Here is a 17,230-nt window from a genome sequence, read left to right as displayed (position 1 = left end):
TTATCGAGCAAAACATACATGTATTGTGTAACATGAAGTCCTATGAGTGCCATCTGATGAAGATCAAAGGTTAGTGATTCATTTTAGCTGTATTTCTGGTTTTTGTGACGCCTCTCCTTCCTTGGAAAATGGCTGTGTGTTTTTTCTTGTCTAGGTGCTGTCCTAACATAATCTAATGTTATGTTTTCGCCGTAAAGCCTTTTTCAAATCGGACAATGTGGTTGGATTAACGAGAAGGGCATCTTTAAAATGGGATATAATAGTTGTATGTTTGAGAAATTTGAATTATGAGATTTTTGTTGTTTTGAATTTGCCGCCCTGCTATTTCACTGGCTGTTGAATAGTGTGTCCCGTGGGTGGGACGCTAGCGAAAATTAGCCGGCTGGCTAAAACCGGCACTTTTACTGAAATGTTGATTAATGTGCACTGTCCCTGTAAAAAAAAAAAAAATATATATATATAAAAATTATAAGCTCTTAGAGAGACTTACCCAGAAAGAGTAATAGCTGTAATCACTGCCAAAGGTGATTCTAACATGTGAATACTTATGTAAATGAGATATTTCATTTTAGGAATTTGCAACAATTTCTAAAAACATGTGAGGTATTGTGTGTAGATGGGGGGGGAGAATTTTTTTTTTATATTTACACTGAACAAAAAATATGAAACAACATATAAAAGTGTTGGTCCCATGTTTCATGAGCTGAAAGATTCCAGAAATGTTCCATACATACAAAAAGCTTATTTCTCTCAAAAGTTGTTGACAAATTAGTTTACTACCCATTTAGCTAGCATTTCTCCTTTGCCAAGATATTTCATCCACCTGACAGAAGCTGAATAAAACATCACAATTACACAGGTGCACCTTGTGCTGGGGACCACAAAATGTGCTGTTTTGTTACAACAATGCAAAAGATGTCTCAAGTTGAGGGTGTGCAATTGGAATGCTGACTGCTGGAATGTCCACCAGAGCTGTTGTCAGACAATTGAATGTAAATGTCTACCATAAGCCACCTCCAACGTCGTATAAGATAATTTGGCAGTACATCCAACCGGCCTCACAACCGCAGACCCCGTGTAACCACGCCAGCCCAGGACCTCCGCATCCAGCTTCTTCCCCTGCGGGATTGTCTGAGACCAGCCACCCAGACAGCTGATGAAACTGTCAGAAACTGTCTCAGGGAAGCTTGTCTGTGTGCTCATCATCCTCACCAGGGTCTTGACCTGACTGCAGTTCGGCGTCGTAACTGACTTCAGTGGGCAAAGGCTCACCTTCGATGGCCACTGGCATGCTGGAGAAGTGTGCTCTTCACAGCTGACTCCTGGTTTCAACTCTACTGGGAAGATGGCGTGTATGTCAAAGTTGTGAACAGAGTGCCCCATGGTGGCAGTGGGGTTATGGTATGGGCAGGCATAAGCTGCGGACAATGAACACAATTGCATTTTATCGATTGCAATTTGAAGGCACAGAGATACCGTGACAAGATCCTGAGGCCCATTGATTGTCCTGCCATTAATCTGCCACCATCACCTCATGTTTCAGAATGATAATGCAGAGCCCCCATGTCGCAAGGATCTGTAGACAATTCCTGGAAGCTAAAAATGTCCCAGTTCTTCTATGGCCTGCATACTCACCAGACATGTCACCAATTGAACATGTTTAGGATGCACTGGATCGTCGTGTACAACAGCGTGTTCCTGTTCCCGCCAATATCCAGCAATTTCTGGATTGGTTCTCTGATCCATGGCGCTTCTTTTTCTTTTTAAGGTATCTGTATTCCCAGTCATGTAAAATCCATAGATTATGGCCTAATTCATTCATTTCAATTGACGGATTTCCTTATATGAACTGTAACTCAGTAAAATGCTTGTATGTTGTGTTTATATTTTTGTTCAGTGTAATTACATGGAGGGAAAAAAGTATTTGATCCCCTGCTGATTTTGTACGTTTGCCCACTGACAAAGAAATGATCAGTCTAATTTTAATGGTAGGTTTATTTGAACAGTGAGAGACAGAATAACAACAAAACAAAAATCTGAAAAACACATGTCAAAAATGTTATAAATTGATTTGCATTTTAATGGTGTCATAATCGACTTCAGTGGGCAAATTGACAAAATGGCCATCAATACATAGCAATTGTGTTCATTGTGTGTAGCTTATGCATGCCCATACCATAACCCCACCATGGGGCTCTCTTTTCAGAAAACCACCTGCCAACACAATGTCATACATGCTGTCTGCAATCTGCCCGGTACAGCTGAAACCGGGATTCAACCGTGAAGGGCAAACTTCTCCAGCGTCCCAGTGGCCATCGAAAGTGTGCATTTGCCCACTGAAGTCGATTATGACACCAAACTGAAATCACGTCAAGACCCTGGTAAGGACGACGAGCACACAGATGAGCTTCCCTGAGACGGTTTATGACAGTTTGTGCAGAAATTCTTTGGTTGTGCAATCCCAGTTTCATCAGCTGTCCAGGTGGCTGGTCTCAGATGATCCAACATAAAAAGTATCCAGTATAAAAAACAAGATGTGGAGGTCCTGGGCTGGCGTGGTTACACATGGTCTGCGGTTGAGGCCGGTTGGACGTACTGCCAAATTCTCTAAACTGACGTTGGAGGCGGCTTATGGTAGAGAAATGAGCATTCAATGCTCCAGCAACAGCTCTGGTGGACTTCCCTGCAGTCAGCATGCCAATTGCACGCTCCCTCAAAACATGAGACATGTATGGCATTGTGTTGTGACAAAACTGCACATTTTAGAGTGGCCTTTTATTGTCCCCAGCACAAGGTTCACCTGTTTAATGATCATGCTGTTTAAATCTGCTTCTTGATATGTCTCACCTGTCAGCAGGGGCGGAAATCCCGGGGGGGACGGGGGGGACACGACCCCCCCATCCTGGGAAAAATATGATTTGTCCCCCCCAATATAATCACTGAAACATAACTATGTAATTTAAATAATATTAATAATACGCAATGAAAGCAATTGTGCTGATTATAGACACTTAATAGCGCGTTTAAGTTTCAAAAGATTGCGACCCCCCGCCCTTTGCCTCACAATGGTTTGATCCACTGCCAGTTCCTTAGCTTGCTACGTAACTGCCGTGAGGTTCATCCAGTCAATCGCGCACACACACACTAGCTGAATATGCAGAGCTAGCGCGCAAATATTAACTATTAAGCTAGCTAGTACCTATTCCATTTATGTGGCGTCGTCAAAGATGGAATCAGCATGCAGATGATGTAAGTTAGTGCTTCAAAGTCCCTGTGATAAGGTTAGCGATAAACTGAAGTCCAAACTGAACAGAACTACACTCTCATCTACCATTGTCTTAAATATATTTAATGGTCTTGTTGCAAAAGGTAAATTGTCACAAGGGAACTTTTATTTATTTAATTTCACCTTTATTTAACCCGGGTAGCAAAGATTATAGCAAACACCACTGAAACGGAATTGGTGCTCGCTAGCTTTGCAAATTCAGCTATTGTTGGAAGCCAGCCAATATGAAACAAACTATTAAAATTACAAAAGGTTGCAGCATATGTTGTGTAAATGGTGAACTCATACAGCTGTCAACTCTTGTCATTTTAATCCGTTTCACATTTGCTAGCTACCTTTTAGATCGAAGCCCATATAGAATGATTGAAGATGATAGAAGCCCATCTCCTACTGTAAATAACCTACACACTGTGTGTGTAGCCAGCCAGGTAGAAAAATGGCAGAAAAATAAAAGACGGACATCAGAGTATTTTTCAATACACCAAAACGCATAGTAAGGAGCCTAGTAGCCTAATATCGCAAAGACTAGTTGATAAAATGTTCATAAGAAAGAAATGAAATTCTAATGGAAATGTTTCACAATGATGTCATTAGGCAGAGCAGGCAACAGATGGCACACAGACAGCAGAGTTGGGGACAGATATGCAGGGACAGACTGGCAGAGACAGGGAGTCTCAGGTAAGTTTGTTGAGTCTTTGTTTGGCAACATTATGAAAGGTTCTCAATTTTTTTGACTTGTAAAATAGGAACAGAATTGGAAAATGCCATGGATACCCCCACTCTCAACTTAAACTGGTGACTGAACTAAGATTTGTTAAAGGCAATGGTATTGCTGTTGTGATTAGTTGTGTAGTTTTGGGTACCGGTAGTTTGGAGTACGGCAAACACCTTATTTCTTTGGTTCCTCAATATACATTTACCATATTACAATGTAGGCTATGTGTTACAGCACTACTTTTGGTGTCCCCTTCAGGAATTGCTCTTGAGAAAATTTCATGTAATTGTCCCCTCCAAAGTGGATATCAGATTTTCGCCCCTGCCTGTCAGGTGGATGGATTATCTTGACAAAAGGAGAAATGCTCACTAATAGGGATGTAAACACGTGTGCACAATATTTTAGAGAAATAAGCTGTGTATGGAACATTTCTGGGATCTTTTATTTCAGCTCATGAAACATGGGACCAACACTTTACATGTTGCGTTTATATTTTTGTTCTGTCATCGTCTATTAAGTTTTCATTATGTCATGTTTCATGTTGTGTGGACCACAGGAAGAGTAGCTGATGCTTTCGCAAAAGCTAATGGAGATCCTAATAAAATACCCAAATTACACACAATACCACATAATGATAAAGTCAAAACATGTTTAGGTATTTGAGAATTTATTGAAAATGAAATACACCCTGAATCAAAACAAGTTATAATCACTGCTGAGAGTATTTTTAGATAAATCTTAACAGCTTTGCACACCTGGAATATACAATATTTGCCCATTATTCTTTTCAGATTTCTTCAAGCTCTGGCAAATTGGTTGTTGATCATTGCTAGACAAACATTTAAGTCTTGCCATAGACATTCAAGCAGATTTAAGTCAAAACTAACTAGGCCACTCAGGAACATTCACTGTCATCTTGGTAAGCAACTCCAGTGTATATTTGGCCTTGTGTTTTAGGTTATTGTTCTGCTGAAATGTGATTTAATCTCCCAGTGTCGGTTGGAAAGCAGGTTTTCCTCTAGGATTTTGCCTGTGCTTAGCTCCATTCAGTTTCTTTTTTTATCCTGAAAAACTCCACAGTCCTTAAAGATTACAAGCATACTCATAACATGATGCAGCCACCACTACGTTTGAAAATATGTGTTCCAAACTTAGCACGGTGTTCAGGACAAAGTGAATTGCTTTGCCACATTGTTTGCAGTATTACTTCAGTGCCTTGTTGCAAACAGGATGTGTGTTTTGTAATATATTTTTTACAGGCTTCCTTTTTTTGTGTCAAATTAGGTTAGTATTGTGGAGTAACTACAATGTAGTCGATCCATCCTCAGTTCTCTTATCAAAGTCATTAAACTCTAACAGTTTTAAAGTCACCATTAGTAAAAAAATATTAACAAAATTCCACTTTGACATTATGGAGTATTGTGTGTAGGCCAGTGACAAAAAAAAGAAAAGTAAAGTAGGCTGTAACACAACATGTGGAAAAAGTCAGAACTAATATCCCGATATGCAACTATCGGTCCCCCCCACCGTATCACTACTGTAAAGGGAATAGGGTGCCATTTGGGTCTCAAACCTGTGAGAGGCAGTTCTACCTAGGAGCCATCTCTGCCCAAAGTAAGCCTTGCTCTAAATTTCTTCAAAAGCAGCCTGCCTGGCATGTCCAACCTGAAGGCGACTGAGTATCAGCCAAGGGGCGACAGGTAGACTGGCTGGGTAGGAGCGTTGGGCCAGCAACCGTCAGGTCGCTGGAGCAAGGTAAAAATCTGTCGTTATGCCTCTGAGCAAGGCAGTTAACCCACTGTTCCCCGAGCGCCGAAGACGTGGATGTTGATGAAGGCAGCCCCCCCCCACCTCTCTGATTCATAGCGGTCGGGTTAAAATGTGGAAGACATTTCAGTTGAATGCATTGTTGTACAACTGACAAGGTATCCCCCTTTCCCCAAGACATCAGTTCATACAGGACAAGTATGAGACTTGATGGAATGCCATGATGATCTCTGCTTAAGAACACAAGATGGAGAATCACTTTAGGACAGGGCCACAAAGCCCTAAATGGATTGTGAAATAACATAACTCAGGCTGGCTGGGTCAGACTCAAGGCTTCTCAAACAGAACTAGATCCCACTTTAAATAAACTGCAACTTTCAATGCTTAGTGAAGCCTTCTAAACAATTTATACTGCTTATATAGATGGTTCCAAAATTGTAGTTTGTTTATGTGATTCAGAACTATTTTGACAAGAGTATCGTAATGGTGATAGTCCATGAGAGGAGTGTTAAGCTTAACAGTCCATCCTTTCTAAAGGAGAATAACCCTCTTTATATTTGTCATACGAGTCACCATAGAGGCATCAGTTTCTCTCTCTCAGCAGTGATTTGTCATTACCTATCTGCCTCTACAGGCCTGCTGCTGTGGTAGGACAGCAACAGACAGCCCCCCGATAAGTCTTCCGATCAGCAGCCCATCTTCATACTGTCTGACCTCACTCACATCCTCTGTCCCAAATGGATCCATATTCCGTTCATAGTGCACTACTTTGACCAGGGCCTTATGGCTGGCATTTGAACGACACCCAACACATTCACCTACACGCTCCTTTCCAATCATACTATGAGCAGTCCCCAGTGCTCTCACTCCCTTCTTTAACATCCCTCCCTATACATACAGTACCAGTCAAAAGTTTGGACACACCTACTCATTCAAGGGTTTTTCCTTTATTCTTACTATTTTCTACATTGTAAAATAATAGTGAAGACATCAAAACTATGAAATAACACATATGGAATCACGTAAGCAAAAAAAAGTTAAATCAAAATATATTTGAAATTCGTCAAGGTAGGCAGCCTTTGCCTTGATGACAGCTTTGCACACTCTTGGCATTCTCTTATCCAGCTTCATGAGGTAGTCACCTGGAATGCATTTCAGTTAACAGGTGTGCCTTGTTAAAAAGTTAATTTGTGGAATTTCTTTCCATCTTAATGTGTTTGAGCCAGTCAGTTGTGTTGTGACAAGGTAGGGCAGAAGATAGCCCTATTTGGTAAAAGACCAAGTCCATATTATGGCAAGAACAGCTCAAATATGCAAAGAGAAATGACAGTCGATCATTACTTTAAGACATGAAGGTCAGTCAATGCGGACAATCTCAAAAACGTTGAAAGTTTCTTCAAGTGCAGTCCCAAAACCCATCAAGCGCTATGATGAAACTGGCTCTCATGAGGACCACCACAGGAAAGGAAGACCCAGAGTTACCTCTGCTGCAGAGGATAAGCTCATTAGAGTTACCAGCCTCAGAAATTGCAGCCCAAATAAACACGTCAGAGCTCAAGTAAGACATCAACATCAACTGTTCAGAAGAGACTGAGTGAATCAGGCCTTCATGTCGAATTGCTACAAAGAAACCACCACTAAAAGGACACCAATAAGAAGAGACTGGTAGAAATCTGACCTTTGGTCTGATGAGTCCAAATTTTAGATTTTTGGTTTCCAACCGCCGCGTCTTTGTGAGACGCTGAGTAGGTGAACATATGATCTCCGCATGTGTGGTTTCCACCGTGAAGCATGTGTGGTTTCCACCGTGAAGCATGGAGGTGGTGGTGTGATGGTGCTTCGCTGGTGACACTGTCGGTGATGCATTTAGAATTCAAGGCACGCTTAACCAGCATGTCTTCCACAGCATTCTGCAGCTATACACCAACCCATCTGGTTCGCACTTAGTGGGACTATCATTTGTTTTTCAACAGGACAATGACTCAACACACCTCCAGCCTGTGTAAGGGTTATTTGACCTAGAAGGAGAGTGATGAGTGCTGCATCAGATGACCTGGCCTCCAATCACCTGACCTAAACCCAATTGAGATGGTTTGGGATGAGTTGGACTGCAGAGTGAAGGAAAAGCAGTCAACAAGTGCTCCGCATATGTGGGAACTCCTTCAAGACTGTTGGGAAAGCATTCCAGGTGAAGCTGGTTGAGAGAATGCCAAGAGGGTGCAAAGCTGTCATCAAGGCAAAGGGTGTCTGCTTTGAAGAATCTCAAATATATTTAGTTTTTTTTAACACTTTTTTGCTTACATGATATGTGTTATTTGATAGTTGACGTCTTCACTATTATTCTATAATGTAAAAAATAGTAAAAAATAATGAAAAACCCTTGAATGAGTAGGTGTGTCCAAACTTTGACTGGTACTGTACTTGTAGGAGAGATATGCGCCTGTCTTCCAGCTAAATGTCAAATGCAGAAGGGTTATTGGTAGTGGTCGACCGATTAATCGGAATGGACGAATAATTAGGGCCGATTTCAAGTTTTCATAACAAATCGGTAATCTGCATTTTTGGCCGATTACATTGCACTCCACGAGGAGACTGCGTGTCACTTCTCTTGCGTTCTGTGCGGGCAGAGTCAGGGTATATGCAGCAGTTTGGCCCGCCTGGCTTGTTGCGAACTGTGTGAAGTCCATTTCTTCCTAACAAAGACCGTAATTAATTTGCCAGAATTGTACATAATTATGACATAACATTGATGGTTGTGCAATGTAACAGCAATATTTAGACTTAGGGATGCCACCCGTTCGATAAAATACGGAACGGTTCCGTATTTCACTGAAAGAATAAACGTTTTGTTTTCGAAATGATAGTTTCCGGATTTGACCATATTAATGACCTAAGGCTCGTATTTCTGTGTGTTATTATATTATAATTAAGTCTATGATTTGATAGAGCAGTCTGACTGAGCAGAGGTAGACAGCAGCAGGCTCGCAATCATTCAAACAGCCCTTTACTGCGTTTGCCAGCAGCTCTTCGCAATGCTTCAAGCATTGCGCTGTTTATGACTTCAAGCCTATCAACTCCCGAGATTAGGCTGGCAATACTAAAGTACCTATTAGAACATCCAATAGGCAAAGGTATATGAAATACAAATGGTATAGAGAGAAATAGTCCTATAATAACTACAACCTAAAACTTCTTACCTGGGAATATTGAAGACTCATGTGTTCAGAGCAAGGAACTTAAACTTTCGATTTAAAAAAAAAAAAAAAAAATTTACTTGCCACATATTGCACTTTTACTTTCTTCTCCAACACTTTGTTTTTGCATTATTTAAACCAAATTGAACATGTTTCATTATTTATTTGAGACTAAATTGATTTTATTGATGCATTATATTAACTTAAAATAAGTGTTCATTCAGTATTGCTGTAATTGTCATTATTACATATATAAAGCGACCGATTAATCGGTAATGGATTTTTTTGGTCCTCCAATAACATTTTACATTTACATTTTTGTCATTTAGCAGACGCTCTTATCCAGAGCGACTTACAGTAGTGAATGCATACATTTCATAAATTTTTTTTTTGCTGGCCCCCCGTGGGAATCGAACCCACAACCCTGGTGTTGCAAACACCACGCTCGACCAACTGAGCTACAGGGAATCGGTGTTGAAAAATCATAAAATCGGTCAACTTCTAGTTATTGGTATTGTTTCCAGAGACATGCAAGGCTGCCTGAGAAAAACATGCTGGGCATATTGAACCCACACTACCTGATCATGCCGTCCCATTCCAGCACTCAGAAGTAACTTGGAGAGGAGAGCCAAGGTAGAATGAGACACTGAGCCTGTATTGTACAGACAGTCACAGCCTCTATCCACCACTGTAGGTTCTAGTGGCTTGGACATACCCAGTGTTTGAATTAGGCTGGTACACACCGGTACCAGCACCTGAAATGTTCCACTGCTTTAGAACCAGCACCTCATAGAATATTGGCTTTAAAATATTGTGGAATAATGTCACCTAAATATATACAATGCCGGGCAACCAAAATGAGTACCAGAACCTTTTTCAGTCAGCGGACACATCCACAAGAAATACTGATGAGAAATGGGGAAAACACCAAAAGTGGTTGATGTAAAACGTACAGACTTTGCCAATCATAGATATTCAGACATGCATGTTGCAGAGCAGACCACTCAATATTTCTGAGATTTGCATCTCTACATGAGACATTCAGCTTGAATAGGCTATACCCATTTAGTCGACACTTTGAATGGATCAATTGTAATGCATAGTAGCGTGTGTCAGAGTGCTATACCATGTCACCATTGGTGTGTCTTTCATGCTGAAATTGAAAACAAAGAGAAGCACAAAGGAGTCTTTCTTTATGAAGAGGATGCGGTCTGCTCTGTTGCACCATGGGGGTATCCCAAATGGCACCCTATTCCTTATATATTATACTACTTTTGACCAGGACAAATAAGACTCTGGTTAAAAGTAGTGATCTTTATTGGGAATAGGGTGCTATTTGGGGCACAATCCCATATTTCAACATGTCACATGGGACTGAGAGGCAGACTGGATTGCCATGTTGCCTGCCCCCATGTACAGTAATAACAGCACACGTTCAGATAAACAGGCCTATTAGAAAGATTATATGTCAATAACACAGATCCACTGCCAGGGAGAGAGGACAGAAACCCTAGCTAAGTGGAATATGCTTAGTAATGATTTATGCATGGCATTTGGAAAGAGTCTCAAAGGGAATAAAGAATACTTAAAATAAATCCAATGTCGGCCTATAATAGTTAAGAGAAAATTAAGCAATCATTACAATGTTGCCAGTAAATTGTTACCGAAATGTTATCGCTATAGTCTACTTGGCAAACCAAAGCAATACAATTGTGTGTGAACTTCAAAATGGTTAAGTCGTGTTATTTATCAAAACACTCACCACCAGCACACAGAAACATTTAACTGCAGGCTAATATTCTTATACGTTAGGCTATTATTAAGATATGGGCTGCCTAAAATACTTCACCGTCGACATTCTCTCGGTCGCTGATATGCTGCAGGTTGCAGCCCGTATCCTCCCTACTCAACTCCGGCTCCGGGTTGTGCGACTCCAGCCTCGAATGGGCATTTCTCCGGAGCTTCGGGCTCGAAGACACACAGCAAGAGCTCGTGCTTCCCATCTTTCCAATCCGTTACAATATTGCTCTCTTCGAAGAATGATATTAGTCGGTTCAAATTGATCCTGAAGAGGGCAGGGGGATCAGAGCACCAAGGGTGAAACCGCCGCTGCGACCAGCACGTAAATGCACTGTCATTGATAAATCCTCGCACAATCAACGAGATAATGAATAGACGCAGCAGAGAAAAATAACAGATTTTACACTGTAAACCGTTGCAGCCAGCCCACCTTCCTCTTAATTTCCACAGTCTGCCAAGCCCACGCATTAACCACTCTATTGACTGTTATTTAAATCAGACGTGCCAGGGGTGTAATCATTAGTCCAAACAGTTGCAAAACGATTTGCAACAGAATCGGCATAATAAACAGCTTGCCAGGGCCGTATTCATTACACCAATTCTGTTGCAAAACGTTTCTTAAACGGAAGCAAACGAAATGAAACGGGGAGTTAGCTACCTGAATTTGTCCAATAGAAACTTTAGTTTTTCTCTGTGTGCTTCCGTATAGTTGTAAAACGTAAACGGTTTCCGTAATGAATACGCCTCTGTCGGAGACGTCGTCGTTTTAACCGAGGGGAAGAAGTGAAGCGAGAGGTTTTACTACTCCCAAAATCTGTCCACGAAAATAAGCGTTTTTTGGATCGAGGTCAATGAATAAGAATTGTTGTATCGAGGTCAGTGAGAGAGTGTAGCATTTGGTAAACAAAACATTTGAATTGCTAATTTGCTACTTAAGGCTTATTTGATCTAATCGAATTTTCATAATGGTTAGGTTTTCACGAATGCACTGATATAAGTGGACGCACGTGACATTTCGACAACTTTGAAAATATTTCGCGTTTTGCCGGATTTTATAGAGATAGAGGACACATCATGGCTAAAACCTGTTTTAGCATGGATATTGCCATTGAGGGCTTCCACCAAGTTGTCAACTGGGTATGGTTTCCTATGAGTTGGGAGCAGGGTTGGGTAGTTTACTTTCTAAATGTAATCCATTACAGTTACTAGTTACCTGTCCAAAACTGCAATCAGTAATGTAACTTTTGGATTACCCAAACTCAGTAACATAATCTGATTACATTCAGTTACATTTAGATTACTTTCCCCTTAAGAGGCATTAGAAGAAGACAAAAATGTATGTTACCAATTGAATGACATCTACTGCAGGATAAATCAATGTTAAAGTTTACATTCCTGGACATATATGGATGTTAACTTTTACATTATGGGTTGGTTATGAAGGCTTCTTCTAACCCATCGCTTTCTACTACATATAATAATATGATTAAATTCTATCTTTACATTAAAAACCAAAGTTTATCAGAATTCCAGTCATTCCAATAAATGTAATACCCCTTATTCTTCAAGAATAAGACTTGTAAATATGGATGTTTAGATTAGCCAAATCAAATGTTATTGGTCACACACATGTTTAGCAGATGTTATTGGGGGTGTAGCGAAATGTTTGTGCTTCTAACTCCGACAGTGCAGTAAAATCTAACAAGTAATATCTAACAATTTCACAACATACACCCAATACACACAAATCTAAGTAAAGGAATGATGAATTAAGAATATATAAATATATGGACGAGCAATGTCAGAGCAGCATAGACTAAGATAAAATAGTATAGAATACAGTATATACATGAGATGAGTAATGCAAGCTATGTAAACATTATTAAAATGTAAAATAGTGTTCCATTTATTAAAGTGTCCAGTGATTTCAAGTCTATGTATGTAGGCAACAGCCTCTATGTGCTAGTGATTGCTGTTTAACAGTCTGATGGCCTTGAGATAGAAGCTGTTTTTCAGTCTCTCAGTCCCAGCTTTGATGCACCTGTACTGACCTGGCCTTCAAGATGATTGCAGGGTGAACAGGCAGTGGCTCGGGTGGTTGTTGTCCTTGATTATCTTTTTGGCCTTCCTGTGACATCGGGTGCTGTATGTGTCGTGGAGGGCAGGCAGTTTGCCACCGGTGATGCGTTGGGCAGACGACACCACCCTCTGGAGAGCCCTGCGGTTGCGGGCAGAACAGTTGCCGTACCAGCCGGTAATACTGCCAAGACAAATTTTTTCAGCCTCCTGAGGTTGAAGAGGCTCTATTGCGCCTTCTTCATCACTGTCTGTGTGGGTGGACCATTTCAGTTTGTCAGTGGTGTACGCTGAGGAACTTGAAGATTTCCACCTTCTCCACTGCGGTCCCGTCGATGTGGATAGGGGGGTGCTCCCTCTGCTGTTTCCTGAATTCCACGATCATCTCCTTTGTTTTGTTGACGTTGAGTGAAAGGTTATTTTCCTGGCACCACACTCCGAGGGCCCTCACCCCCTCACTGTAGGCTGTCTCGTCATTGTTGGTAATCATGCCTACTACTGTTATGTCATCTGCAAACATGACGATTGAGTTGGAGGCGTGCTCGGCCACGCAGTCATGGGTGAACAGGAAGTACAGGAGGGGGCTGAGCATGCACCCTTGTGGGGCCCCAGTGTTGAGGATCAGCGGAGTGGAGGTGATGTTTTACCTGAGAATGACCCCAAAACTAAGGACTTATTAGCCGGTCCTTCTCTGTTGATTATGATTTTGTTGTCATGGAGGACTGATTGGGCTCATTAATTCGAGTTAAAAAATAAATGCTGCACTCAAGGAATGGCATGCTTTGAGCACTACTGAAAAATAAATGCCATATGCTGCATTTTCTATAGGCCTATTGTTTACATTTTTGTTGGTGACACTTTGATATCTTGATAATATGCAGCTGTTTAAAGGGGAAATCCACAGATGAAACAATAACAAAGCGGTTGCCCTGCCTCTGTTTTGGTAAAAAAGTTGAGGGATGGGCTTTGAGAAATGTTTCCACTCTCAGATTAATAGACAGAGTTAAGGATACAAGGACTGACCATCCATGACATAAAACATATTGTTTTAACCATGTTGAGGCTATACAGTGTTTGTTTACAGTTAATGTTTACAAACATTGGAGTAAAACAAGCTTATATATTTGGGTTCTCATGTGGGACAGTTGAACTGACCTCATGAAGCGTTTATAAGTTATATTCTTCAAGAATCAATATATTATATATAAGTCCAAAAATGGATGTATAAACTACAGATTAAAGGGGACATCTGTACTTTTATTTAATTTGATTTAAGTCTATCAAAAGTGTGAAAGTTTGAGCATGTGTCCATTAGGCCTATGGATTTATTAGTAATTTTTTTTATCAGCATGAATTAGATTGAACAATAAAGCCCCACTTCCATAGGCTTGGATCCGAACTATGCAGCTGTTGCAAGAGTGCATTTTTCACTGGCTGTCCACTGGTTTCAAAAACAAAAAGCTAAATGAGAGGGCAGCATTGTGATTCACATCCATGTGCTATGTAGATATCAATAATAAGTGATATCCATATCGCCGTAGACTGCACCATACACCACTGCTGTCATCCTACCTCCAAGTGTTTATTCCAGTTGGATAATCTTTGAATGCCGACAGTAGTCGCACCATTGAAAGATATATCTTGGACTGTAGCCTACAAAAGCCTATTCCTGCTCTTTTCCCGTGATCCATCAAACACATTTGGTGTGTCATCAGAGTGGTCTCTGACTTGTGGTCAGACTCACTCAGGTGGAACAAACTTAAATGTACGCCTTTTTTCAATGCTGATTTGAATGTCATTGAGAAAACAGAGAACTGTCAAATATTTTTTATCGTAAACATCCTTTCTGATTTTAAAAGTAATCCTCGAAGTAACCATATAGTTTTTTAAAAGAATCTGTAATCCGATTACAATATTTTTGCTGGTAACATAACGGATTACATAAGATACAAAGATGAGTCCTATATCTATCACTATGGCCTGTTATTCACACACATATCTGCCCTCTCATTGACTACAATGGTGCCACCTGATCTCGCCTCCTCCTGCCTGCATTCCATCTTTGAGGGCATTTATTTTCATTGTTAGAATGGTCACTTGACTATCTTGTCAATATAATAAACAATCTTTGTTTTTATCAGTTATAACAAAAATGGAAATAGGGCTCTACTATGGCACATATGATGGCACATAAAATGGGTGCTCCTGGTGTCACAATGACAGAGGCAACACAGTTAATCAAGTTAGTGGTTACAAATTAGCTCAGCGCAAGACAGCGAGAGTGTGTGTGTACAGTGGTGTAATGAGTTCAGACAGGCACAGTTATCAAGATCAATGTGACATGGCTAGACAAGGCTTTGACTGTGCAATGGGCTCTAGAGAGAGCAAGAGACTGTGACGAATGGGATCTGTCTGACTGTAAGCCACAGAACACACACCTATGGTGCTTTTCCATCTAGACTTACCCCCCCACACCAGGGTGTCACCAGTGTTTCATGTTAATGTAAGCTAGTGTTATTGTGTTTCCATCAGGAGTGTAACACTAAAGACTTGTGGCGAGCAGAATCAACAACCTTTGCATCATTCAAGACTGTTGCTTTGTGAGGCGTTAAAGTTCACAGGTAGTCATTGTTATGTAAATGCTAGCGTAAAAGTACGCAGCGCCTTGGCAAGTCAGGGCAGGTCTGCCGGAGCCATGGCACAGTGAGACACGGGTAGATGGAAACAGAAAAGCCTTAGCCTTTTGGGTAAACGCTGGGGTAAATCCTTAGTGGAAATGAACCACAAGCCTACTGTAAGAGGCCTGCTGCGAGGCTGGAGGCCTATGATATGACCTTATCTGTTAATGCCAGACAGACGGATGGACAGGACAGACAGGCAGACGGACAGATGGACAGGACAGACATGTTCACACCATTCCAAACAAAGACATGACAGATCAAATTCTCACAAAAGGTTTACAGATTCCTGGTGTGAATTGGTGGTGCTTTGACAGATCAGATGAGGCTTTACATCACATATACTTTAGAATACCATAGCAGGAGCAGGAGTATGGAGACTAAACATGAAGCCAACACCCATGAGGACTCTCTCTCTCTCCCCTCCTGTCTCAACCTCTGAATCCTAGGCTATGAAGAGCCAACTGACATTTACTCCAGAGGTGCTAACCTGTTGCACCCTCTACAACCACTGTGATTATTATTATTATTTGACCCTGCTGTTTTATTTAACTAGGCAAATCAGTTAAGAACAAATTCTTATTTAGAATGACGGCCTACCAAAACCCGGATGACGCTGGGACAATTGTGCGCCGCCCTATGGGACTCCAAATCACAGTCGGTTGTAATACAGCCTGAAATCGAACCAGGGTCTGTAGTGACGCCTCTAGCACTGAGATGTAGTGCCTTAGACTGCTGCGCCACTCGGGAGCCCATTGCTCCTCTCTAGGTTTCTTCCATGGTTCCTGCCTTTCTAGTGAGTTTTTCCAAGCCACCGTGCTTCTACATCTGCATTGCTTGCTGTTTTAGGCTTGATTTCTGTGTAAGCACTTTGTGACATCTGCGGACATAAAAAGTACTTTATATACGTTTAGTTTTCTAAATGTAGTAATACCCTCTGGCCTCAAGATGTCAGTGTTGAACTATTAGCGACGGGAGAGGCTTCAAGATTTGACCAGTGTACTACTTACTACATTACCGATCGATGGCGCCTTGTCCTGAGGTGGAAATTTCCACTTCAACCAAACAGGATGACCTTCAGGAAGATGTTGCAATGCTGCTAATAAAATATTAAATATACACCCGCCTCCAGTTGTTCAACTTCTAAGTTTTGATAGGTCCTATCTGACGGGTGCAATCCTCATGTACTAAGCATTTTAGGCAAACTGCTAAATGTACAGTAGTAGTAGTAAAATCATTTGCCATATAACATGACCACGAAACCCTCATCGATGCGTTGGACATACACTCTGAGAGAAGCGAACACATTATATTACGTAGGAGATGTTCACAGATTGGCTTTACAAAAACACAACAGTAAGGAAAAACACCATTGTTTCAAGGTTTCATTCCAAGGCCTCTGTTTACTGTACCAAGCCATCCACTTTGCAGTGTCCTGAAACAGAGAGAGAATGGTGTACTGCACTCTTTCAGAGGAATGCAAAACACTTTAAGAGAAATGAGAAATTCAAGGCTTAAAAATAACAAATGAAACTTGAGGGCAGTTTGTAGAGCAGAAACCAGTTATTAATAAACAGCATTGCTGCTCTATAAAGCACTACACCGTTATTGTCCTTTAGATCATATACAGTAGAAACAGTGAAATAATTCTATAAGTGACTGATATTCCTTGGGACGTCAAGGGTAGTAAATCCTTCTCTTATATGGAGTCCTG

General features: G+C 41.0%; 1 protein-coding gene across 7 annotated transcripts in view; it reads right to left on the bottom strand.

Annotated features, from left to right (window-relative positions):
• The window catches only part of LOC106568835 (cyclin-Y), a 62,650-nt gene extending 51,170 nt beyond the window's left edge, over window positions 1–11,480 (bottom strand). For 2 of the 7 annotated variants that reach the window (XM_045694033.1, XM_014139541.2), the window contains exon 1: window positions 10,812–11,349. In XM_045694033.1, the coding sequence (XP_045549989.1) occupies window positions 10,812–10,965 (154 nt within the window). In that variant the 5' untranslated portion in view covers window positions 10,966–11,349. Of the gene's footprint in view, window positions 1–10,811; window positions 11,350–11,420 lie in introns of those variants that run through there. The other 5 variants (XM_014139546.2, XM_045694034.1, XM_014139544.2 and 2 more) reach the window with 4 other exon arrangements.
• Window positions 11,481–17,230: the final 5,750 nt, after the last annotated feature.

Source organism: Salmo salar, chromosome ssa14, assembly GCF_905237065.1.
Source record: "Salmo salar chromosome ssa14, Ssal_v3.1, whole genome shotgun sequence".
Taxonomy (NCBI): Eukaryota; Metazoa; Chordata; class Actinopteri; order Salmoniformes; family Salmonidae; genus Salmo; species Salmo salar.
This window is presented reverse-complemented; position numbering and strand designations above follow the sequence as displayed.